Here is a 26,650-nt window from a genome sequence, read left to right on the forward strand (position 1 = left end):
CTTAAGGAGCTAACGAGCCACTCGTAAGGAAAGGAACGGCGCTAGTGGTTGTGCTTCTGGGAGTGCAGTGCAAAACGCGACTTGATGAATTTATGAGCTATTGTGTTTTACCATTATATCCTATGCAGCAGGATAAAGAAGGGTTTAATAGCATATGACTAGATGAAGTCAATGAACAATTTCAAGTTATATTGCCACCACAGAAATCGATATAAATGTTCCTTTAATAGAATTATTTACCACCAAATTTTCGATATCATCAAATTATTTCATCTTCCTTTTCGATTAGCCGGGCACTCTTCCCGTTTCTGAATTATTTTAGCCTTTTGGCAGGTTCTTTGCACGTCTCATTTGCGCATCAAAAGTATCCAAAACGCTAAGCAATGTATTTTGTTTTTAAAATCTATTTAAGAAATAATGTATAACTATTATATAACATTACGTTTCAATATAATATCTACCCAGATGACAGCATTATTTCACGCAAGGGTTTTCAAACAATGTGCTATTTGAAAATGCGTGTCGCGAGTCGTATGCTGCCAGAAACTTTTAGTGAAATAATTCAAAATGACTTAATTTTCACAATGAAAATAGAAAATTTTGTAAACAAAAAAAGGATATCGAACCGAAACAAATGACATATCAAACGAACAGAACTATCATTTTAAAGTCTTCTGATTGTGCAGCAGAACACCGGGCAATGATGAATGAGATATGATGATGAGATATGACCCATATTTTGAGAAAAAATGTTGCTGAACATTCATTGGAATATTAAGACCTTAATCACAAAATTGAATAGATATCACTGAACGGATTGCACGCAACAACCATGAAGCGTAATAGCTCAGAGAATCATATCAGAGTCGAAACCCACATAACACGCCAGCCTCCATAACCATATACTGTCCACAAATGAGCGATAAAATTAGAGCATTTTCAATCTCATCCCTCCAATCTGCTTCTCACTCGCCATCGGTTCCGGTTCCAAACAAGCCGATTCCGAAACGAGGAAAGACGTCCTCAGCAACTTTTACCAAATTAGGATGTCAGAGAACGGTGTAACAGGAACGATACGCTGCTTTTGAAGTAGCGCAACCATATTTACTCTCACTCAACTCCACACACACAAACACACGCTCCATTCCTATATCCCTATAATGAACGAATCTGCATAGCTAGCACCAGGAGATGGCTCTTCCTGTCTTCTGTCCCCCCTCCAAAAGCACATCAACCAGTTGCCCAGCTGACACCACAATCCCTACACGACGCTCATCTCATCCGATTGGTCTCTTGGTCCTCGGTCCGTTCGATCTCTCTCTCTCTCTCTCTCTCTCTCTCTCTCCCCTTGGGCCAATGTTTTGTATTGGTCCATAAAAATCAAAACAATCTAAACATTTTCCCACAAGCCAGGGAAAAAGGAATATACGGGAGAGGGGAGAGAGCTTTCCATTTCACCAGCAGCTACTGCCCCCACCCCATTCGTTGGGTTAGAGAAAAAGTTTCCAGCAATCACCGACCACACACACACACAAGGGAGGGAGAGGAGGAGGCTCGGCTTCAGGGTTAACCACAGTACTGCAGCCCGTCTGTCCCCTTCACCTCTCGGTGGCCACAGGTTCCCCCTGGATCAGCAAATAACGATCGCCACCCGGGGCAAGAGGACAACACAGTCCCAAAACATGGCGCAAGGCACCCGGCAGCAGAAGGAACATGTTCGCTCTAGGACGCGTGTCCCAGCGATGGCTCGGGATGAAGTTAAAGTTTTAAGCCACAAAACCCGACTACTCTCCTCCTGGGGGACGGGAGGAACTGCAACCCAGAGCCCCTTGGCATTCTATTGATTTGAACCATACAGGAGGCGGCTGTCGTGTAATATTCTCTCTCTCTCTCTCCCGTAGCAATAACACATCGCAATTGTTCTCGAAAGATAAAGTAAATCATGTTTGCCGTATCGGAAATGAATTCACTGATCAGGATCTTGCCACCATTGCATTCACACGGAACGGTGGTGGTGCGCAATGCTGCTGCTGATGTTGCTGATCGAATGCCCGAATGTTCAAAAACGAACGATTTAATTGGTTTTCAAATAATTAATGAATCCGCAGCGAGTTTGAAGGGAATTCCAACACCCCGAGGGACAATTGCCAGGGGAACTATCACCACCACCACCAGCCAGACCAAAAGGCCCAAAAGCCCATTGGCCCCTCAGTGGTGGGGATGGTGTTGCGTTGCACTCCGTTACAAAAAGAAGCAGGACGATGCAGGTGCTTCTGCGGCCCAAACTATCTGCGGCCCACCAACCACCCAGAGCAGTGTGGTGTCCAATGTAACTTCAAACATCCTGCCGACAACGCCGACACTGCAGCACCCGGCTGGCCGGCCACCATGCCAAGCGTTCCTCCTCCAAGCCAATGAAAGTCAACATCAAACTCTTGCTGGCAGGCAGGGCCCGGCAGCCAGGCAGCCAGATGTTGGACGTAACCAACGCTAACTGCCCTCCTGTTTCTCTTCTCCTTCCCTGTGTGTGTGTGTTTCCATGTTGATTTTTCCGACCGTCCGACGACCACAGGATGGTCGAGTAGAAAGCAAAAGGAGAGGGGCAGCAGCAACGCGTAAAGTGGGTGGCTGGTGGTGGTGGCCACTCCGCCACCGTGGAACCTTTCCTCTTCTCGCCCTGTTTTGGTTGGGGTTGGAGAGGTTAGACGCAAAAGTTTTGATTTCAATTGCCCTCCCCTCTGACCACACTACCATACTCCTCACCCGCCTTCTTCACGGCCATCACAGTGAGCTGCACACGATTTAGCACAAAATCTCGATCCATGATCCGCGTTACACCCCCCGGGGCGGCGGGGAGATGGGAACATCCCAGTCCAATACTTTCAATACACTTCGACCAAACACACACACACACGCACGCACGACGGTGGGTCGCTCGTATGGCCAATGGAGGTGGAGGATGGCTACACATTGTGTTTACAGCCAGCCGGTCGCCGGTGATCGCATTCAGGACGAGAGCCTATTATGAGAGACCGAGACCTAAAGGGTGCTAAAAAAGGGGGAAAGGGGTTAGTACAAACAATTTCCCAAATTTCCACACCCTACCTCGCCGGTTTCCTGGAGAGAGCTTGACAGGAAGTACATTCTGGTGCCGCGCGCGTTGTGTAATGGTGACAATGGACACCAGCAACAGCAGTGCAGCCCCCGGAGCAGATTCTAGACGCCAAACTTTTCAGAGGCTACCCAGAGGCACTGGCACCGACCGACCGACCGGCCGGTGACGTTTGTCGGCCACCAAAGTCCTGCCAAAGTTGGTCGCCGACCAAAAACCCGAGCGGCCCCCGCTTGTGAACACGCAATGGCCGCGGGATAAAGTGAAAGTTTGGTGCACAATAGGCACACTGTACGTGTATGTGTGTGTGTCTGCGGCTACTAGCAGAGGACTAGTGTTTAAGCGAGTGTAAAACTCGCGGCCACCATCATCACGAGGAGTCCATCAGGATGCGATACATAATGCATGCGGGGCTTCTTGGTGGCTCTTGGGGCTCTCTCTCTGCAACGTGGACTATGTTGCCACTAAAAATGACACCACCAGGACACGGATGGGGGCGAGTTGTTAGCCATGACACCACGTACTTGGGGCCCTGCTTCTGGTCTGGCCTTCTATCTGGTTGACGAGCGGAGCACGACACTCCACAGCAGTTTGGCGCATCTTCATCTCTAATGACATTTTATAATTCGCTCACGACGAACGCCGTTGCATCCTTGTGCTTCCTCTCTCTCTTTCTCGTAGTCGTCGTCCTCATCGTCTTCATCAGGCTACTTGCATCCTAATTAATCAATTAGGAGCACTGCACGTGAGATGGCGTCACCGCCGTTCGCCGAGGTCGAGGTTTGATCCTTATGTTGAGCATAAAGAGGGATCCAAGGCGCGTCAACGTCGACGACGACGACGACGACCAGGGCAACCGTAAGCATATCCGTCAAATTAGCAGCTTCCTCCTGTGGCCCTGCTCCTCACCTAAAACGAAGAAAGGGATTTTAAGTGCTTTGCGAGGTGAGACGCCCGCGGATGGGGTTCCGCCTACCTGAACCTCCCGGGATGGCGGGCGGTGAGTGTTAAGGTGAGTCGCACCCTGTCGCAACACGGTCGAAAAGGGCTGTCATTTCCGCTGGCCACCCTTCCTTCTCGCTCTCTTTTTTCTGTTTTTTTTTTTCTGTGACTTTCATCTCGCGTCCATCATCCCTTTTTAGGGTTTGTGGCGGGATGCCCCGTCGGTTCCCGGGAATCCTGTGCCTTTTTCATTGGAACCCCCGAGCGTACCCGCGAAGCCAGTCCTCACTCCCGTCTCCCGTCTTGCCGACAAGGAGTTTAAAAAGTTTTCCCGGGGAGTTTAGTTTTTTTTGTTCGTTCCAAAAATTTTCCCAACGAATGCGGGATAGAATGCCTTTAACCTTCCGTTCTCCTTCCGCTGCCCGCGTCTCGCACGGTACGTGACTTCCCTGACTGGCGTTAGCACCAGCTACTAAGCCAATCCACCAGCCAGCCAGCCAGCCAGCAACGTCCCAACCAACATCCTAATGCCATCAAGCCACGATGGGGTCTCCTAATGGGTGAAAATTGCTTGGAAGAAATCCCAACCCCCCCTCGCTGCCTCCTTCCTTTCTAACCCTCTTATTGACCACCCTTTTCTCACTCCCGGGACGTGGCTTTTAAATTGTTAACACTTAACAACAAATGTGAGCGCGACGCCACCACGCAACCCACCCTTTTTCCCTGCGGCTTTCTGCTTTTCCGTTTGTACCCTTTGTCTCCTTTTGTTTTTCCTTGGGGTTTTTTTTTTTTTGCTTTTTCGCTTCGCATCCACCACCACCAACTGATGACCATTTGACCAGCTTCTTATCCCCCCCGCACCTCGCGTAATGTTTCATTTAGTCCCCCGACCCCGCCCCGAAAACCCCTTTAGCACCTTATCTGCACCACCGCGCGCGGTGTGGTTGGTTGGTGCCAGCTACTACCTCTGTCTGTTGTTCCTGGCTGGCTGGCACCATTTTATCATTCCTGCTTTCCATTTATCGTCACCCCCACCCGACCCCGGACCCCGGAGGACACGAGAAAACGGCAGATTAAACGGCCTCCCCCCCCCCCCCCCCCCCCTCGGTCACACCTTTCTTTTGTCTTTTGACGCAACATCGGAAGCAACAAAACCACCTGGTTTACCCGGGGATGCGGGGTGAGGTGGCAAACACCCGCCCCGATGGGTGGTGCGGGAGTGGGGGGTTGAAAAGTTATTTTCCTCATTAACATCTGCTTAGGACAGTCGTCGCAACCGGCGCTGGGCAGACGTTGAACACAACAGGAAGCGAAGTGGTGGTGATGGTTCGTCATCAGACAGAAAATGAAAAGAAATTGTGCTCGCGCGTGTGTAGGTGTGTATGGGTGTGTGGGTGTTCCCGTGCACCGAACCGAAGAACACAACGCACGCGAATGCGCACGCAACAGCATCTCATCTCTCTGCGGAAAATGCAAAACCAAAAAAAAAACCACAAACGAAAAAAAAACCCAAAAGCATCATTCTTGGTGAAGGTTTTGCTGCTGCTGCTGCTGCTGCTGCTGCTGCTGCTCCTTCGCTTGACAGCGAAATGAACGCAAATCGGTCGATGGCGTCGGTGGCCGCATTACTCATTCGCCGCCTCATAACGACGCCGCCGTTCGCGTTCAAAAGGAACCCAAAACCCAAAACCTGCCATAAATGCCGTGGGGTTTTAGTCAGTACATAGTTCGGTGCACCGTGAACCTGCGGCCGTTTAGGTTGGAGCGATGGACGTGTCCTTGTCAACGGATTTGCTCCCACTGCCACCAACGCGCACCGGCCACTCACTCACTCCACCTGTCACCTGCCAGCGGGGCGGCGACGGTGAGGAAATGGCCAGCGAAAAGGTGAAGGTACGCATAAAGGTTCGCGCGAGTCATCACCGTCGTCGTCGTCGTCGTCGTTTCATTCACAAACCGAATGTGCGCGCCAACCATCCCCCGAACACCTATCCCTCCCTCACTGCGTGGGAAGATGGACAAACATTGTTGAGCGCAGCAGCAACTTGGATGGAAATACAATTTCGCGAATCGTCGCTTCCATTATTAGACTGGAGCTGGAGCCCGCCCCGCCTCAATGCCACGCGGTGTCACTGTTGGTGTGGGGGCGCCAAACCAGGACTGGTAGCTGGTGTATTGATCTGTACCCCCTTTCCCCCGAGGGGACGAGCATTACCCTCTCTCTCTCCTGAGAAGAAGACGTCTAGAAAGGGTCTTAAAAGGGATTTAATGATTTGCCATCGACTCATCACACCACGGGAGAGGGGATTGAGGAGTGGGAAAATGGAATATTATGACGCCAAGACCAGCAGAGTCGACAGCGGTGAGAGAGAGAGTGCTCCCAGTATTCGAGTATTCCCCGGGTTGTCTACAATTCGGCTGTGGTGTGGCCAAAATGGGGAGCAGGATTTGCATTTTCCAATGAAGGTGAAAGCTGGGTTCAGACTACCTCTCCTCTATTGCGTCGCGAGCACTTTATAGATTGTCTTAGTTCATTAGCGTTTTACATTTATAAAAAAATATAATGATTTCATTTCAACAGAAGCAGTTGATCGGTAAAATGTTCAAAGGTCAGTTAAATGGCAAGTATCAACGACCTTCCATGGGTTCGTATATCCAAGCTGTATATCAACCATTTGCCCGTTTGATGTTTAACTTCAACAGCCACCAAATGAGATGGACTAAAACTGTCGGCAAAATGTTATTTACAGGTTATTATCCGATGGTAAAATCGAATGACAAACCGAAGATCATCGATGATCAAATGTTGAGCATTGTTTGGACCAGTAAAGTGTTGATTTTTTTAATGTAAGATTCGTGTTTACTTGCGTGCAACTCGTACTTATTTCACATTGTGAATTTAAATGTTTCAATCAAAATCCAATTCTCCAAATGTAATTAGGAACTAGGTAATAGGAAATAAACGTTTATTGGTGGATGCTTTGGAAACAAAATTCGAGACATTCAACCAGTGAGTAGAAGCAACGAAAACGACTCTAATGCTCCAGAAAATGAAGGTCATCTGAATTGCCAAGAATAGAGCGACAGAAATCGTGGAGCCATAGAAAAAAGCCGTTCATGTAATCCTTCTTCAACGGTATCTCAAATGACATCTCAAAAGAACACGTCAATTGAGATTATCGATATCGTATTGAAAGAGAAAATATTATTGAAAGAAAAAGGTTGAAGAAATCTTATCCCAAAACTGCAGACCAATGCAAATGTAAATCCAAAGACGTTTCGATCAAAAGACAAAGCGCTATGCTTGGTGGGCCGAGCAGTATATCATTAGCTGCCTCGTTAGCGCATGTGTCATTAACTTTTAAAAAGGTGTTAAAAAGCAAAATACAATTATACTAAATGTGGTGTAAATGTGTATCATTAGACTGAACGATCATATCATTAGGCTAAGAGTCCGTTGAGTAGTCTGAAAAGGAGCATGTACTTGTATAATTCTTTGATAAAGAAGCTTTCATAAAACCCAAGGAAATAAATAATGCACGTTTTGATGTTGATATACAACGGAAAGAAATAAGAAAACAAACTGCTCAAGTCGCTTTAATTTGCTTGAAGAAGCGTTGAGCGTGGAACGAAATGAACACAACATGATGGTCAAAACTTTTGAAACTAAACACAGATGGCATCAACATTACTTCGCCTTCGTGACGAAGAAAAAAGCAGATACGCTCCAAGACCCATGATGCACATACACACACCTGGTGGTAGTCGGAGCGTGATATGACTTCATCTCACACAACTCCCATAAAGACGCGTCATCCCTACACGATACCCGTCCGTCCCCGGCACATTTGGTTGCGTTCGATATTTGGAATGTATTGCGGTTGATTACTTGCGTGTGCCCAGCCCACTAGCCACCGCTACGCTCCAGGGGACAGAGCAGAGCCATTGAAGAAACGCAGGATCCGGACGGAAGAAACGAAATTATTGCGCTTCATGACGTCAACTGCTCGGCCATCATACCACCGTCCACCACGTTGTTGTCTCGTGGTATGACGATAATGACGATGACGCTGATGATGATGCTGCCCCATCGTTGTCTTAAGACACACAGCCTCTGTCTGGTGTGTCTGGCAAACCGCGTATGTACGCCGCCGGCAAATGACAATAAACAAATTTTCCCTCTGCCATTTTGCCTCACTGGAGGAGTGTAATATATATTTCCAGACGATTTAACATACGCGCCTTTGGCCACGACAGCAGCCACTGCCACCGTGGTACACACACAGAGCGTGGTTTTACGCATTTACGATGCGTTCGTTCTTGGGATCCACATTAATCGCTCCTTACAAGGTCATGTTGTGATGGGCTGCAGTGCAGGTCTTGTAGTGAAATATTTTAAAATAAATTAACCGAACCCACCGCACCGGGTAAGCTAATGTTACATCCGCAGCGAACGTTGTTCCAGGATCACGCAGACCTCGAGAGTGAAGAAGCCAGAAAAAGGACAAGTGCTGTTATGTTGGTATGGTCTGGGTGGGCAACATAAAAAGAAAAGCCAAAACGGAAACCCCTAAGAGAAGGGGCCAAGAAGGATCAGAAAGCCAAAAGCAAGAAACAAGAGTCCGAAGATACCGAATAAAGTGCGTAAATGAAGTGCGAAGAAGGGGGCACAGAGAGACACCGAGAGCATCAAGGAGCACACACACACGGACTGTCTGTGTGAGCATCATGTGTTTCGTTAAAAACATGTCGCTCTTTCGTCAAGTTTCGAACACGGCCAGAGGATGTCCTCCTGTTCCGATGACTCAACACGGAACCGAAGGGGGATGGTAGCAAGAGCGACGCAGGTAACGAGACGATGCGACGGAGGAAGATGAGAAGCAATCGGCGATTCCTTCGCTTTTCCTCTCTCTGTCTCTTGTTCGATGGAGGATTGTCTTTGCTCAAGTCATCGACGCATCGCGAGGTAAAGCGAAAACGCACGCGAGAAGCAGATGATGATGATGATGATGCTGATGATGACCAAGGTAAGCACTTGCAGCATAAAAAGAAGCAAGAGCAAGCACGAAAGAGTGAGAGAGGGAGTAGAACAACGGTAAAGGTGCGCGATTGCGATCAAAGTCGCTGGAGAAGAGGAGAACGCCTTCTTCGATTACTTTTTTATTTGGCTGCTCGCGCCCCCCGCTCCCACCACCCATCCCCAGGAGTCGTGTCGCGTGCGTGAGAAGTTTTCCTCTGGCTACTTGGTTCGAGGGGGGTGGAAGGGATTGAGAAGTTTCCTTTTGCTTTACCGCATAATGTAATTTACTGCTTGACTTGGCTTTCCCCCCCACCCTCCCTGCCAAGGTCCAAATCATGCTGCGCACCCAGCACCACACCCCATCCTTCCACCTTTCCCCGCGGTCCCTCGTTATCCTATGCTGTGAAGGAGTAATCCTTCTTCTTATCAGGATTTATTCCCGTAGAACTTCCTTTGCTTTACTTACCTTCTGATGTGTTGGTTGCTGCTGGTGCGGCTGCTGCTGCTGTTGCTGCTGTTGGTGGTGGCGGTAGTCCCGCAGCCACCACCGTCGTCACCGGTGGCTCCATGTTTGTTGCCGTATTTTCGATTGGTTGTAGCGGATTCTTCACCACGGAGTGAGAATTCGGAGCACTCGAGGTAATCGAAATCAATTTCTTATCGGTCATCGCCGCCGCCGCCACCACCACCACCTCTTCCTTCTCTTCCTCGGCCGGCCGTAGCCCGTTGCCGGCGATCTTCTTCCTGTCGTGTAGCGACAACGACTCCTTCATCGCGCACTTAGATCACTTTTTTTTCCTTTTTCCTTCCTCTGTGGAATGTCGACTACCGTTACACCCGTTCTTCTTCACGATCGGGTGGCGCGTATCATCAAAAACCGGAGGTCACGACACCGCACTACACGCACCGCGACGCGGACACCGAAGAATGTCGCCGAAAAAAAAGACTTCTGGAAGCTTGAACTTGAACGTTCACCGCGACCACTTTGAAGATCGATAAGCAGAAATAGACCGGGGGCAAACTCCTTCTTTGACCTTCCCCTTCACTCGGCGTACTCACAATCAGTAATCAAAAATCGCGGTTGATATTTTGTACGCCTGTGAAACTCGTTTTGCTTTTTAGTGGAAAAACATTTCAATCTTCTGCACGATTCCGTTCCGTTGCTTAAAATCTGCGAACGGCGTGCGCGCACACACACACACGGAGCAGCTGAAGCACACGCGCACACACACAGTCACACACAATTTTTGGCTTGGGCGACGCGAAGAGGCTGGGCGTTTGTGGGATAATTTCCCTGTTTAGCAAATTAGCGTAAGTAAATCAACGACTACGGCTACTACGATATGCGATCGTAGCACACTTTTGGAGGTTCTAATTAAACGATTTTTGGCTCCTTCTTTTTCTTCATCCCAGCACACCACCGACGCTCCGCCACCTCTCACAACCGTGTTTACACACCACGAGCATTATCGGGCTTTGCGGAACTTTTTTTTCGCAACATTCACTTCCACCGCGGGTAAAATCGACCGTATTTTATCCCTACCCGCGATTGAAACGTTCTTCGGGGCACAAAAAATAACAAGACGCGACTTACGCACGGAGAACGGGTAGCGAAAAAAATAAGCAGCTTCCTGCGCGACGCACTTAATTTGCTGGCGGAGAAACGCGGCGGCGGTTGCTTTTTGAAAAGCTGACAGCCGTTGACAGCTGGGGTGCGTTTAAGAGACCGCCCAGGTAACCATGCGCCGTACAACGCAGCGAAGAGAAACGCTTCAAAATTTATGAGGCAAATAAATGGAATTATTGGATAAATTGAACGACATTAATGTACCAAACAGTTTGCGAGAGAATTATAAGCAAATTTGTACAGTTTCTATTCATTTTCGCGACAAATTTTGAAATGTTTCTCTCGTTTATAGTGAAGCGTTTTTTCTCAAGCGATGCAGTAAATTGAAGCGTTTCTTTCAAATTTAAAGCCAGAATTAACGTTTTCTTAACATAAAGCCACTTAAGAAGGCCAGAAATGGATTTAGAACTGTGAAGCGGTCTGTTATCTCGAATCATCATGATTTATCAAAATGGTTTTATTTTCATATTTGTTTACTCGGTGTACTACAAAAAGTGTTATTTATGAAAACGCAAATAAATAATCTTAAATAAATGAAATGAGAATCTCGCCCCTGATTCAGTCAACGCGCTGATAGTTTCCCATCACACCACGAGCACAGTAAAGGAACGGGGACATTGCGGCAACTAGCAAGCCACCTCCCAACCAAGGCCGATGCACAATCCAGGCGATGGATACAATCACCAGTGCAACCGATAGGGAGAAAGTAACATTATTCTTCACAGTGAACGTTGCATCAGGCGAGAAAATCCGTAGCAACCTATGCTGACGAACCAAGTGTTCCATGATGGTGGCACAGCAAATAGAAGAAAAGAACAGCATCACCCAACCGACGAAACGCACGCCCCAAGTCACCAACCGTTGCTGGTGGTGTTCCATGCGGAAAATGTCGTGCAGATTGTGTTCTCCCAGCTCAAGCAGCAGCACCTTGCGTGCATGCGTCGATTCGTATGGCACAATCCTTCCCTGCTCCAGTTTGCCTACCACCGTCACGTAGGAACCTTCCAGCCCCGCGTATGCAAACTGTATTCGAATATCCCCAACCTCCGGGTTCCATATGTCGTTGGAGTGATAATAGAGTCCCGAGTGCAGCTTAACGGACGGATCTTCGGGTCGAGTGTCGGAAGTGACCTCTTGGAAGTTCTGGAACCGATTCTTGGCCGCATCACCGAGCTCGTACGGACCGACGTAAACGTGCTCGGAAGTGTGCACCGTCGAGTCCAGCGGAAAGGCCGTTGGGTTGTGGTGTCCGTGACGAATGTAGAAACTCCTTGAATCGATCAACTCGTCACGCCATTCGCGATTATAGAAATAGGTCCGTTCGTCCGTTTCTACCGTGGCTACTGATTCGCCGAATCGGTTTTCTCTGGAAAAAGGAATCAATCCATTCGTTAAAGACAATGCCTCAGTTGGATGATTGGTTGGTTAAGAGAACATCTTACACCGTCTCCTCGACCCACTGGTACATCTGGACTCGGCGTTTCAGCTTCACCGCCTGCACCTGAATGTTGTAGTCCGGTTCGGTCAAAGGTTCTCCCGTTATCATCGGTCCATTGAGATGGACAAGGCGTCCTTCATACTGTTTCTCGTACGGGCTATCCGCCCGGACGGTGAACGCATCCGATAGAGCCTCATCCAACGAGAGCAGGATTCTGATCGCTCGACCCTAGAGAATACGTTTGATGTACGACAGTCGCACAGATATGATAGCGGTCTCTAGCGACTTACCTCATTCCAAACGAGAAGAATCGATCCGCAAATGCACAACAGTGCTCCGAAGAGTGTCGTCAACCAGCAGGTTTGTAAAACTTCCACAAAACGCATCTTTAAAAACGTTTTTTCCCTTAATTTTTGCTCAAGATTTTTGTGTTTTCATTTTAGCCGGTTTGTAAACATCGTTTGACATTTGGTTGACGTCTCGTGTTGTTAAGGTGCGTCCACACCAAGGTACTTTAAAAAGACAGGTAGCTTTATGCAGAACAAATCCCCGATCGTATTTTAGAAAAAACTTCAGAGTTTGACATTCACGGGATGGTGGGATGTTTACTTCGGGAACGCTCTTTTCGGAGCTGTTTTCGCTTTTCTGTGGTATTACGACAGTTAAAATTCACGAAAAGTGGCACGAAAGTTGAAGTTTATGCAAATATTCCCAAAATTCTTTCAATAGTTTCAATATGGTATCGGTCCGTAGGTCTTGCCACCCGGCCTAGAACAAGAGCTAGCTAGCGTTCCTGGACCGTGCTCACTCGCTGTAAAACACAACTCGGTCGCTCGAATGATCTTAAATAGAGAGATGAATCATTTAAACATCCGAAAAAGAGTGAAATCAGGTACTTTCCTTGATAAAACCACCAAACTTGCCCATATCTTCTTCTTCTTCTTCTTGAAACTCACGTGGTTTTGTTGATAAAAGCGCCCTGCTATGAATGTCAAACAAATTCAAAATGGTGACCTGTCAAAGCGGTTAAGAAGCTACCTGTCTTTTTAAAGTACCTTGGTCCACACCACGGTGTTTTATTAATACAGGTGGAATCATGGCACTTTTTGCACTGCCATATTGGATTTCGTTTTTGCAGCGTGCGTTTGTTAATTCAAAAGGTTTTAGAAAAGAGCTATGGTTTTGTCAGGTATAGTATCTGCATTTGCTCATTTGCGTATGTTTAAATGATTAATTTCTTTATTTAACGTCAAAGGAGCGGCCCCGTTTTGTCACACAACCTATGAAACCGTCGTCAACAACAGTTACTAGCGCTGCGCAAGATTCACGACGACGATTCGACTCGGCACGATACGAGTAAATCAGCTAGTTCCCAATAAAAAGCAAGCCGAATGCGGCTCCACTATTATCATGATACAGAGCAGCACTAGTTGTACCAGTTTCGTTCGTTTATTGTGCTTCCTTAATAGCTAAGCTAACTACATTTGCTCACTTACTAACAACTTCTATTATGCTCTGATATGCCCCTTGATTGCATCAAATTCAAATGCCTTGTCCAAGATAATTTGTAGTCGGGCAGAGCTATTTTAATCAACCTCACTGAAACCATCCCTCCACTTTGATTCGCATGGAAACTCTAGTTGTTTCAAATTGGGAAACATGTCGTGGAGTCCGGGAGGACGATTAGAAGCTTCTTCATAATTTTCGAATCGCAGCGTACGTAGTCGGTACATCGGAGCCTCCATGTCAAGGAACCCCGATTTACTGAATTTCGCCCCAACAAAGACCAATACCTCTAACTTCTGAAGAAGATGTAGAGACTTTAGTGTACTTTTATCAACTTCGCACCAAGACTCTGAGTATACTAAACAAAGCTTTTGCAAGTGCTCCGAGGATCCGGTAATGCTTTGTATAATATTTCGTTCATTTTCATTAGTGACAGTCACGGTAAGAAACCTGATCGACGAAGGAAAGCGGACTAAACCAGACCACAAATCAGTACTTCCTAAATGCAATTGTTCTAGTTGGGTTAGTGCCGATGAATCAAAGTCACCGTCAAAAAAACAACGCATGCTGTATTCCACGGCATAAAATTGTAGTCGACGAAGATTGACGAGCTTGGTAAGGTGTCCCATGGTATCAGGGTCGTCAATGTGCAGTTCACACCCGAAGTGCAGTTCCTTGAGGGCCGCACACTTATCACAAATTGCAATGAAGAAATCGTCGTAGACGGTATCCTTCACAATCAGTGTTTCTACCTACACAAATCGATCGAAATTGGATGGGGCCTCGAAATCATCTGTATTTGTTAATGTAACGTGTTTAAGATTGGTGAGCACGCGTAGTTGATCGTTACTGTAAGGATGAGATAGCGCGTACAGTGGTCCCTCGAATGATTGTAGTTCTGGCGTACTAACTGTAATATCATTTGCGTATGTCATCTTCAAATGCTTCAAGGAAGGGTTCACTAGAACACACCAGTAATCAGAATTATCCCAAGGAGTTAATGTTAAGGAACTTAACTTTGGCATCTCATTATCGATACGAGGGAGTATATAATAAATACCACCATGCGCATAACAAAGCTTAAAGGTAAGCTCCAGCGTGGATATATGATCGGTAACCTTGCGCCGAAGACATTCCCACAGAGTGGGAAAGTTACTTTCTAAGTATACGCCTATGATGAGGCACATGTTGCTATAGGACCGCTGAGTATGATTCACAGTATCTATCACTTCCTTCAACCACAGCTTGCACTTTGTTGCTCCTATCATCTTAAGCGGTTCTTCGATTTTTAGTTTAAATCTTTTAATATAAACACCCAAGAAAATGATATTGTGCCATCTCTGACAAGTCATCGAAGCATTTTTTACGTTCTTCAGGTCCAGACGGTCGAAAATCATGCAGAGCACCTACAATCATCATGCATGGGAGATCGTGAAGAGCAACAAATTAGAATGATACGTTGAATCGGTCAGCACTGTCCCTTGTTTACCTCCTCTGGCAGCAAAGCAATTGCGGTTGCACATTCTAATGAGTCCATTTTTCCTTTTTTTTTCAGGCATTCAGTGCCATCACAAGTCACAGCTCACAGTACAATACACAGCGGCTTCATTAGATCAAAAATAGAGAAAGGGTTAGAGTTTTTATCGCGATAGAGTTACTCGTTATCAACTCGTTTACGCTGCCGATGATGAGTAAGCGAAGCTGTCGCAGTCTGGCCCGGCTAAACATACAATCAGTGACAAACGTTAGCAACCATGTAATATTTATCATGATAGCGACTATTTATTATACGATTTGATTTTTTTTAAAAGATCTAAAAGTGGGTGGGTTCGATCTAATTAAACATACTAGGCAATAAAATCGTAGACCAATTCTTCAATGTTTGCATATATCCTCGATAGTATAGTGGTAAGTATCCCCGCCTGTCACGCGGGAGACCGGGGTTCGATTCCCCGTCGGGGAGGAATATACTTTTTTTTTATAAATTAACAACCAAGTTTAATTGCGATTACTAACCCGAATGCACTTCATTTATACATACACTTTGACTATTCTAGCAAAGTTACTTTATAGTGTTAGCGGTAGAGTGAGTTTTCCAACAATGTGTCTGGACTTATTCATCCTTTAATTTTTACTGAAAGAGGAATCATGTTTTTGGTAGGATCCTATTTTCCTGTGGCTTTGTGTCCACACTGACTGTGTCCACAGAAACGCTTCAATGTTTCGCACTGGTTTTACAAAACGCTTCAATAAAATTGAGGAAAAATGACCAGAAAACTGCAATCGAGGAAATGTTCCATACATTACACCAAAATTCTGCAAAAGTAGACGCGGTAACGCACTTAGTAACTTTTTAAACAAAAAAAACTATCTCAAGCGCGCTTCAACAAATTCAAATTGAAGCGCGCTTCAAATTCATCCGGCTTTGCGAGTGTGCGATTTAAATTAGAAACGTGTTCCGTGTGTGTAATTAATTTTTATTCGTTCGGATTTTTTTAGTACTAACCGAACTATCTTAGTATTACCCAGAGCGTGGATAATTGATAATTTTTCCTGTGATGTAAATAACTCCGGGGAGAACTATAACGTCTCAGCTTACATGGAAAAATGCCAAAAATTATTCGAAATATTTTTAGTCACATAATTTTTCACGTGTTTCACATTAAAAAAAATCGGCAAAAATCAAGCCTAGGAACAAGCGGAATATTCACGCTCCCGCTTAGAGTGGAATCATCTGTTTGCTTCTCTGCGAACCGGCGCTGTGTTCGTGAAACGAACGAACGAGTTTGCGCGTTCGGGAACCGGTTGATTCGGACAAGACACAAGATGAGAGGCATCGTCGCGCCGTCGGGCATCGGGCGCCATCGAGTTTGAAAACGACGCTTGAAGAAGGCGGAGGTCACGTAGGTCCGCTGCGAGATTCGAAAGGGGCATTAACGGCCGAACTTGAACAGCACAACACGAGCGGTTCCGTGGTGCCGTTACGCCGGGAAAAAGTGTAGGCAAACCTCGAAGTCACTGTGCAGTGCGGAAGGAAGGTTTGCACAAAGGTAATCATTACCACAGCAGTCCGGGACGGTGAAGAGTGTGTGACTGTCCGCGCGCATGTGCAACACCGGGGGATTCAGCTGTTCCGATCCCAGTAGTATAGCCCAGACGGTTGGAGCACTCCCCAGGAGCACATGGGAGTAGTACGTCTGAATAGTGCCTACGAAGCAAGAGGCCAATCTTATTATCCGTGGTTAAGCGTGCAACCTGACTGGAAATCGGTTATGCTGGTTAGCTGCCCATACGTACGTGGTGCGTGTCCGTTGGCTGACCGGTATTAAGAAGAAGTCAACCAGAGAAACTCCAAAGTGTTGCCCGGCAGCGAATTTGTGATGCTGTTGGTGCATTGTTAGGTTGCGTGAGTTCCGCGTGGGTGCACGCTAGCCACCACTGTCCAAAATTAAAATTTATAACTGTAAGTGGTTTAGTGAGAGGACGTATCTCGACTCACATCTGCTTCGGTTCTAGCGTTCGTTGAAGAAGGATACTGTTTGGAGATTGCCATCAGTCAGCTGGTTAGTGAACGATATCGCAATTCAAGTAACCACGGTAATCCGGTGCACGCATAGAAAACTCAATTAGTACCCCAGATGTGTATAGTGATCTCGCAAACAGTAACTTGTGAATCTTGCGTAGCGCTAGTAACTGTTGTTGACGACGGTGTGCAGAGTAAACAAAGAATCTAGCAGGCCGCCGATAACCTCGTTGCACCGCGCCTTGGCTCACCGAAGGAGAACCGGCGCCTATATATGCACGCGGGCTGGCTCCGTACAGCATCCCTCCCCATCAGCTGATGCAGCATCTCGGATTGGAGCGGATTGTTTGTTTGTGGGTGTGTGTGTGTTTTGTGCAATAGGCGCGTTGTGCCGGGCGGTAATCTTTTGCAACGTTCTCCCCATCGGATCATCGAATCATCTGAGAAGAGTTTGCTTATTTCGTTTTCTCGTTCGTTTTTTTTTGTAGCAGACTCTGTCTCGTGTGTTGAGAGTGTTGTGGGGCAAGCCAAAGTGAGTGTGTGTGTGGTGTGCCAAGTAGTAGTGCAGTGCTGCTAGGTGTTTTGCACGAATCTCTCCCTCCGTGGTTGTAGACGAATGTGTGCCAAACGACGACAGCGACGAGTGTCCTCGTCTCGAGTGTAGTGTGTTGCTGGGAGGTAATTTTACTCAATGATTCCGTGCGCGTGAGTGCGTAGGTAAGCGGTTAGTGTGTATTGTCCGTGCCTCGTTCCACAACCGACCCCAGCAGTGTAATCGTCCAGTGGATAGTGCTCTGTTGTTTGTTGCAAAATCTTACGAGCAAAAAGTGTTTCAAGTGTGTGGCTCTTGTGGAAATAAAAGGGGAAAAAGAAAAAGTGAAAGAAAGTGCACCCCCCCAAGTGCACCAGTGTTCCAGTCGGTTGTGTGCGCGCGTGTGTGTGTGTGCTTGTTGATTAGATCCTGCCCTCCGAAACCGCGCGAAACGCGAAAACATGGCGAAAGGATTACTACGAAACCGGTCCCGGTCCTGCCGGTGGTGGTTCGTCCTTGCGGTGCTCGCACTGCTGGCCGTGGTCGAGGTCGACGGTGGGTCCACGCTGCTGGCCCGCAATCACCGGGCGGCACGGGACACGGGAGCACCCGGAACAGGGGCTGGGCGTGACCTCACCGCACGCAGCTCCAAGATGTCCTGCGAGCGAGTCAACAACTTCTTCTCCTCCATCAATGTAACAGTCAGCGTGACAGGCCAAGGTAAGGACGGAGGGTGCCAAGTGGGTCTCGGAACGCTGGCACGCAAGGGGCCAGCGTGTCGAGTGTATTTCATAATTTCTTCCTCTACTTCCCACGTCCGGGGAAGGGGACGACGTCCTTCTTATGCTTCCCTTTCGCTCGCTTCCGTTCCGGGCTAAGGGCGGCGGACGGGGGGGCTACGGTACTTTGACAGCAATCGACCGACCAACCCGAGGGCTACTTCGATCCTGGTGCCGGGTACCGCATTGTATAATGTGTAACAGAGCAGGCGACGACGACGACGACGACGGGGACGATGGTGCCAGGCTCTGTACTTCTGGCAGGAAGAACTTTTCCCTTTTCACCGGCCGCTGCCAAGGAAAAGTGCTCACCCCCCACTGAGGAGGACGTCGTTTCGCAAAAAAAAAAACAGAGGGAAAAAATAAAGCACAACAACAAGGGCCCTATGAGTCATGCTTTCTTCCCAAGTGCACGTGGCACGATGCTCTTTCTTTGAAGAACCCTATTTTAGAATGTCCTTGCAGAGGACGTGGCCACGTGGCAGAAGCAGCAGAGGGCCACGGGACAGTGATTTGCTTTTTTGGAATGAAATGTTTTATAAAACAACATTCTTGAGTAGTTTAATTACATTGCTTCGAATTCCCTTCAAAAACTGTTTAATCCAAATCCAATTGGTGTATCTGCATCAGCACCGCATCACCAGTTGGCAACGGTTTGTCGCTGATGATGATTCCCAGGCCCCCCCCCAGACGCGCCAGGATCGCATGTTAACGCCGGGCACGCGAGACAACAAACTGCTCGCCCTCTTCAGTGGCCTGGTGGTGGCGGCGGTTAGCAACATTATTATTGATCACGAATGATTGAAAATGTGTCGAATTTGCACATTTTGATCGATCGCGTGACACTGATTTCCGCGTCACGGAACGGAGAATTGAGTGTCCCAAACACGTCGCCGCTCGGTGCAGACCAATTTTTTTTCGGGTTTGCGTGTTTCCATCGATGATGATTAAGGCGCATTGCAAAAAACAAAAAAGAAAAAGGGACACGAACGCGTTCTCTAATTCTTGGTCCTCCTATTGTGTCACCTTCGTTGGTGTGCGGGGACTACTCGACGGATGCGCCAAAAACCCGCTTCCTGGTTGCTGGCAGGTTTGGATTTTGAGAAGGGGCTGTTAGATTGATCGCGCCCAGTGGGCACTATCGATCGATCATCTTTTCACTTTCAATACACTTTCCTAGCCTCCTTGGTTTGTTTTACTGTGCCAGCCGCACCACCGGAGTCTCGTCAACAACCACTTCCACTTGCGGTGCCACCTCATCGTTTCAAAGCCGTCGATAAGAAGTCAGATTAAGGGAAGTTGATAGCAATAACTAGAGAGCTAGAGAGAGAGAGAGAGAAAGAATGGATGGAATGACGGTTCCCGTAGATGAACCCCAGAACCATATTACTGTCTGGTTGTTCGGTTGTTTGCCATTTTTATTAATTTATTATTACCGCCCCTGCTGCTGCTGCTGCTGCTGCTGTTGACCTGCGCGACCTGGATTGCCCACGGCGACGCCTTCGAGTCGCTTCGCATCGCGAGTTTTATGTTGGCTCCGCATAGCCATAGTCTGTTCTTGCTTGCTTGCTTGCTTGCTCGCTCGCTGGGTCTCTGCGTTTTTATCACCACCACTCGATCAGACTTTGCTCCGATGGATTGCAAAAGTTGCTTTCCACGAACGCGTCGAACGTCGTCGAACGTCGTCGTCGTCGTCGGTGATAAGATAGTAAAGTGCGTGCGCCACGGATTCGCACTGCGTGTTAGCGAGCGATGGGGCTGTTTGGTGGCCGGTAATCTTACCGCGAACGACTCGACTTGGCTTATATGATTGTAGTTTATCGCCCTCGGATCGATCCGTTCCCCCGCGGGACATCCGGCCCCTCGGATATTGCGGCCCAAGGCTGCGCGACACTCAGACACCTCAACCTAGGGCGCCTATTATACATTGATGGATCGGGTGGCACTCCCAAAAGTAGCACTCAAAAAGTGTGACCGGAAGGCACTCGTGGCCTTTCTCATAAATGTAGAATATATGTAGATTCCTTTGATAAATGGAGAGCGAACTTTGGCTTTGAATTCCGAAATTCTAATCACGCGACCAACACTCCGGGACTAATCTCCAGCATGAAAAGGGGCCGCGCGATGGCGAAAAGTGCAAATCCTACGCCGGTACACATCCCACTCGAGAATCAATCCGATATTGATTGAAAAGCGAAGGAAAAAAAAACGAAACACCCTGAAGCGAGCGGAATCCGGTCAGCTTTTAGCGGGATCAGGCCGGAATCCGGATCCAGCATGGGCCGCCGGCATGTCGGCTTCTGCCGAATGAATGAAGTTGTCGCTGTTAACACGAAAAAAGCAGCAGCAGCAGCAGGACCTCATATCCTAGGATAGAAGGCGCTATGAATGTCGCAAAAGTTTTCCGTTTTTTTTTCTCATATCGCTTTTTTCGTCGTTCATTTCCTTGTGACCCTTCGCGGTCCCCGGACTTTTCAAACGTTCTATATGCGGCGGTCCACCCTCCCTTCTATAATCCTCGATTGATTACCGGGTTTTTTTTCCACCTCCACCTCGGTAAGTCGATTGTGTGACCTTCTTTGAGGTAGCGGAGTGCCTCTGGCGTTGACACACGCGCTCACGCACACACAAATACCATATATACACCTAGATCTTCCCGGGACCCCGGGGATTTTCATCCGGTCGTCAGGGGTACCGACAAGGTGAGAGACTCCTTATGCCTTGCTATCTATTCTTGGGCGCTAGGAACACCGAAGGAAAACGCGCCGCAAGACGGAAAGAATGACCAACGAGTGAGAGAGAGAGAGAGAGAGAGACCCTTACATACCAGGCCCCTGGCGGTGGAAGTCACCGCGCCGAGGGTGTCCCTTTTGTGTTGTCCATTTGTGTGCCGATGCTGCTGGTGCTGCTTCACGCACTGATTGGGAATCCGGTTTCGGTTCGATGCGTTTCCCTTAAATACACTTGTTTTCGGTAGATAATGGCCATAAAAGAGGTAGCCCTTTCCGAAGAACGAACAAAAAAAGAGGAAAAAAGGATCCCGGTTCTTTCACGAACGAACCATTCTTTCACTGGAGTGCTTGCTGGCCGGACTGGCTGGCTTCCAATGCCAGTTTTATGCGTTTATGATATGGCGATCGAAGGCAGAGGAAAGGGAAGGTGTGCAATGGGCCCTTTCTTTAGGGTTCGAGAGGCTTCGAGAGGCTATCGGGCAAAAGCTCCCCCCTCGAAAGGGTCCGTTTTGCTCTATTTAGTTTCCTCGTCCTTAAGGTCTGCTTCTGCATCTACCTCTTTCTTTCTTTCTTTCGTAAGGAAATGTAAAGTATTGGGTAGTTAATTGGAAAATACAACATTATTTGTTTGTTTTCGTTTTCGGTTTTCGGTTTTCGGTTTTCTGTTCCAATTTTCCAAACAGAAAAGATCCATTGGTCAGCGAGAGTGATAAGGAACTTGTAACGTTTATCATACAGTGTGTTTTGGAACACTTAGACTTGAATTTTCTCACAACTAAGCGCCAAATAACACAGACTTTTTATCACTTGCTTTCGATTGAGTTGCTCTGATCCTATGAAGGACTTATGGAGGAAGACAGCGGACATGAAGATAGGATGTCTTGAAAGCACAACTTCAATTAGTCGTTTGCCAATTCGTGCAGCTTATTTATTATTCATCTGTTCATCGGCTCGAGAAAGGTTCGCGCGGAATCAATCGCGGAAATCTCTCATTTGGCCAAAGTACAATCTACACTCCTGGTGTGGCCTCTGGATTGCTCAGCGCTACATCGAGCATAGAGGCGCATCGCCGGTGGAATTAGCGGAAAGTGAATTCCACTCGCCACCCGGGACTGTCCGTTCGACCCAAATTCTAGCGACTCACCACCGATTGTACCGTTTTAATGACAGCTTTTCGGGCACCGGGCATCGGGCACCGTCAGAAGTGATCGAGAAACGACGAAAGCGGGACGATTTCGCGTGCTCTCTCTCTCTTTCTCTCTGCTCTCTCTCTCTCTCTCTCTTTCTATCTATCTATCTTTAGGCCTGGAATTGGTGGGTTTGTCCCCGGTGCTTAGATGACCCAAAAGGACCTACCGGTGGAGACCTCCTGGTGGGATTCTGTCCTCTTTTTTGTTTCGTTTTGAAGCATCACCAGCAGCCAGAGCCAGAGAGACAGGGCTATGCGCCGCGTTGCGCCACTGGACTGGAAAGGGCAGCTCACCTTGGAATTTGCCCGGGCATCGGTCCGTGATCACACGCATCCGGGGGGTGTGCGTGTGTGTGTGTGCCATCTCAGAGGTGAACGGGAAATAGAGCAATAAAAATTGATTTTATGGCATTTTCAAGAGGAGACCGTTGGAATGTGTGTTTCGTTCTTGGTCTCATGGGACAAAGGGAAAACGATAGAATCGGATCGGTGGTGTTCTCAGATACTTTGTTGTGTGTTTGTCTTTGAATGATTTTCGGGTGGGAGAAAAGAAGAGGCCAGGTAAGGCGAAGGGAACGGAATGGTTGTTGCATAGTTCCTCCCTTGTTCCTTTCGGCATGCTGCCGCGCCTATGAGATCAACGCAAAACCATGTGACGCCTCATTGAGCCTGTTGTGAATCGAGCATACGAGACACACACCTGAACCAAGGCTAAATGAGGTTATGTTGGGGATGGCGATGATTCATTGCGCTGCTGGAAGGTAATTCAATGTTTTGTAAAGCTCTAGGGCCCTGGAACCACTCATCAAAAGTGGTCGACATTTGTTATTGCAGAACATATGTTGTGTGTTTTGTTTTTTCGAGAGCCCCCTTCTATTTCTCTGTTTGCGTTTCGACGGAACACACGGGAAACAGTTTTGTAGATTTTGTTTAAAAAAATGAAATTGATTTCCTTGAGTTGTGTTGGGAAAATTTACCCTGTAGGGGAGGTTTCGATGACATATCAGTGTTTTGTTTTTTTTTTATATCAACCCCTTTCCACGGTTTTGCCACGGGGATTCATCAATAATTGCAAACCATCCGGATGGTCCGGATGAGTGACAGTTTTCAACCCCCCCACCCCCAGTTGTGTGTTACTGTAGTAGGGCTTCCAGGCAGGGCGCATCAACATCCAATGAGCAGTGAAAACCCCTTCCTCATCGGTACTTCCGGTGATGGATACGCTTCGTTTAGCTACGGTGCTCGGTCGCGCTGTTTATTTGCTTAACAGCCAACCAACCAGTCAGCCAGCCAGTAAACAGCGGAGAAGAGAAGGAGCGGAGGACGACGGATTCGGTGTCTTCGGTGGCTATGAATCATCGCCACTCGAATGTGGTCGTCGTCGTCTGTGCTGTCCTCGAATTGTGTGACGGAAAAAGGGGGCAACAGAGCACCGACCGACCAACCGACAGATGCATTTTATTAAGCAATCGTCTGCGTTGAAGCCGGTTGTCACCGGTCATTCGCTTCGCTTCGGGAAGCGATGCGGTTTGCGGTGGCTGCGGTTTTATGCTTATGCTCCTAATGGCCATTTCCTCCGTTCCGTTCATGGATACCAATCTAAGTGCACCGTGGTGCATCGTTGCTGAGAGCGACCAGCTTGCTTTTCTCGATGGATTTTTGTCGCCCAGATTTGCAGAAAAGTTGCGTTTACTTCGATGCGAATCGAAAATACTAAACCCTCTGTCTGCCTTTGATTTCATTCGAGTAAGCATCGCTTCTCGCGCCATCAAATGTCGAAGCGTTCAAAAGCAAAACACACACACACCCTTTTGTTTCGATATCAACGGGCCAAACGGGCTCGCACCGTATCTTATCTGCAAAACGTTGATAGAGATCGCTTGGCGAAAAATGGCAACGAAACAGATTTGCCCATGTTGTCGCCACCACGCCAGTCTGTTATCACTACCCCCTTACGCCCGTTCCAAGTGCTCGTCGCGCGAAATGTTTGTAAACATTTAGCAGCGCACCAAAAAAAAAAAAAAAAAAAAAAGGCGACCAAAAGCACCAGCCCGCCAGTATCTTGAGTCGTCACATCGGTCGGACAGATCGATGTCAGCGGAGCGGAAGTAGTTTGACGAGACCTGACTGACGGGCATGATTTGTCGACGGTTGGCACCATCAAAAGGGGTTTTTTATTTATTTTTGGATGGATTTCAATTCGTTTTCCCCAAAGAACTGGTGCCTAAAAGGGGATTCAAAATTGAAAACGGGAGGCATGTTGCCAGTTGATGGCACGCTGGGTGGTGGTGGTGGTGGGGACTGTGGCACCGCTGGCATCGCCGTGGAGCACGCTCCGAGCGCATTATCGGTGCGGCTGATACGTACATGACACGGATGACACGACACTGTTTACATTTCTCTGATGTGCTGACGGCCATGAGGAAGACCGAGACAGCGGAGAGACAGACAGAGAGAGAGAGAGGGGGAGAGAGCAAGGAAAAAGTGGAAAAAAATCGGATCACTTGCCAGCGGTCGAGCTGGAACTTGCGCTGCTACTGATAAGGCGTCGCCGTCGTCGTTGGCATGGAGGAAAAGGGTTTGCAGTTTAGTGAAGGCGTAGGGAGAACACTTGTCCTAGGTCATCGCTGCGCTGCTCTGGGCGTCGTCGTATCGATGCTGGCCAGCAGCATTTCAGCATCGTGATCGCGATAACACGCACACGCCTCGTTTGTGCACACAACACTCTCCGTCCTCCATGTGTGTTCACACGTTCGCAGCACTTTATACACGTGAAACGGAGTACCTTTTTCTGGTGGCGTCACATTTTCGCGCACATTGTTGTGCGATTGTTTACGTGAAACGGCGACGCACGATCCGTGAAGTTATTTATTGAACCCGGCACAAGACACACCAGGCAAGTCCGTCCGTTGTTCGGTTGAAGGAAATAAAATTTATATGATGCAAGCAGTGTGCGTGCGTGTGTGTTTCAGTGTTCTTACCGGTGCGCCAGCCTAGCGTAATATACTCACGCACTCACTGCCTGGAATGTGGTGTGCCGGTGGTTGGTGGCGCGAAGCTTGATGTAGTGGTGGCTGTAATCATGCCAGGTCAATCGTAGCAAACTATTTTTATCTATTTACAAGTCTGACCCGCGGGGCGGGGTATAAACATTTATGATTCCATCTTTATGATCTGCCCAAGCTTCACCGCCCAACCGCCCACGGTTTATGCTGATGCGTCGCTACATGACGCGTAGCTCTAACTTCGAAGGAAAAACAATCGGCGACGAATGTGCTGAGGTAGGGAAGGTGCTGGAAGAGGTGGTGGCGGTGCTTTTGCTCTCGTTTAGCACGTTCTGCATGCGAATGGATTGCAGCAAACACTGGGCACGCATGTTGTTCCCATGTTTTATCCCAATCGTTTTATGGGTTAGAATTGTGAAATGGTTCCTGCTTTGTTATAAATTAGAACATTACTAGCTTATTGTCAAATATTTTTTATTGACACATGCGTTTAATAGTGACTTTCATTAAGCAGCTTTTGAAGTATTCTTACTTTCTTTAACTATACTTGTCTATACTATGTAGTTGGAGTACTCCTAGGAGAAGAAAATGTGCAAGAAATAGTTGAAACAAAATGTATATACTTTGTGATATAAAAAAAAACGAATGTCACTTCCAAACACCTGACATGTACTATAAAACAGATGTTCTAGTGTGTTTAACGCGAGATGTATGAAAGTTCTGTTGAAAGAAGCAACACCATGTATCAGATACTGCTCAACGGAATAAGAGAAATTGATTTTTGCATCGATTAGTTAGTGATGGCAAAGTTTTGATCGCTGAAAAGCCTGGCTAAGGCGAAGAGAAGCGAATCTCCACCTAATCCTGTACACGATTTGATCTACGCAAAGATTATGATGTGCCTTTGTTACTATATGAATTGCGTGCTAACCTATTAGCACTTGAAGCCAGGATTAAGGTTTGGAATTTCTATTGAACATCCGTATCCGAGAACTAAATGAAATTAGGAGGATAACAAGTGACTGTCCATTTCCATTAAGGTATTCATAAGTTTTTGTTATTATACTCACCACGGAACTGTTGCATTAATGATGCGAATGAACTAATTCATTCCCCTAGTAGTGTGTGTGTGTTTTTTTTAAATTAATTCTGCTCTGCGGCACTATATGCATCAGGCGCATATTGGCCGGATTCGACGGTGAAACCAATGAATGAAATATGATTATCAGCTTGCTCGCGTTAATT

At 47.5% G+C, this 26,650-nt stretch overlaps 3 protein-coding genes and 1 non-coding gene across 8 annotated transcripts in view; 2 read left to right on the forward strand and 2 right to left on the reverse strand.

Moving 5' to 3' along the window:
- Positions 1-10,031, reverse strand: part of LOC125953291 (protein ECT2) — a 64,163-nt gene extending 54,132 nt beyond the window's left edge. For both annotated transcript variants that reach the window (XM_049682760.1, XM_049682761.1), the window contains exon 1: positions 9,541-10,031. In XM_049682760.1, coding sequence (XP_049538717.1) covers positions 9,541-9,847 — 307 coding nt within the window. In that variant the 5' untranslated portion in view covers positions 9,848-10,031. The remainder of the gene's footprint in view (positions 1-9,540) is intronic.
- Positions 10,032-11,149: 1,118 nt separating this feature from the next.
- LOC125953304 (transmembrane protein 43 homolog) lies at positions 11,150-12,593 on the reverse strand. Its single transcript, XM_049682780.1, has 3 exons — positions 12,430-12,593; positions 12,144-12,367; positions 11,150-12,067 (listed from the first exon to the last, which is right to left on the reverse strand). The coding sequence occupies exons 1-3, from the start codon at positions 12,523-12,525 to the stop codon at positions 11,260-11,262; spliced, it is 1,128 nt and encodes a 375-aa protein (XP_049538737.1). The 5' UTR covers positions 12,526-12,593; the 3' UTR covers positions 11,150-11,259.
- Positions 12,594-15,536: 2,943 nt separating this feature from the next.
- On the forward strand, positions 15,537-15,608 carry Trnad-guc (transfer RNA aspartic acid (anticodon GUC)). The gene has a single exon. It is a non-coding gene; the product is annotated as a tRNA-Asp (tRNA).
- Positions 15,609-16,501: 893 nt separating this feature from the next.
- LOC125953297 (division abnormally delayed protein) overlaps positions 16,502-26,650 on the forward strand; it is a 128,789-nt gene continuing 118,640 nt past the window's right edge. Inside the window, exons 1-2 of one of the 4 annotated variants that reach the window (XM_049682766.1) lie at positions 16,502-16,695; positions 17,657-18,420. In XM_049682766.1, coding sequence (XP_049538723.1) covers positions 18,162-18,420 — 259 coding nt within the window. In that variant the 5' untranslated portion in view covers positions 16,502-16,695; positions 17,657-18,161. The other 3 variants (XM_049682767.1, XM_049682768.1, XM_049682769.1) reach the window with 3 other exon arrangements.

Source organism: Anopheles darlingi, chromosome 3, assembly GCF_943734745.1.
Source record: "Anopheles darlingi chromosome 3, idAnoDarlMG_H_01, whole genome shotgun sequence".
NCBI lineage: Eukaryota > Metazoa > Arthropoda > Insecta > Diptera > Culicidae > Anopheles > Anopheles darlingi.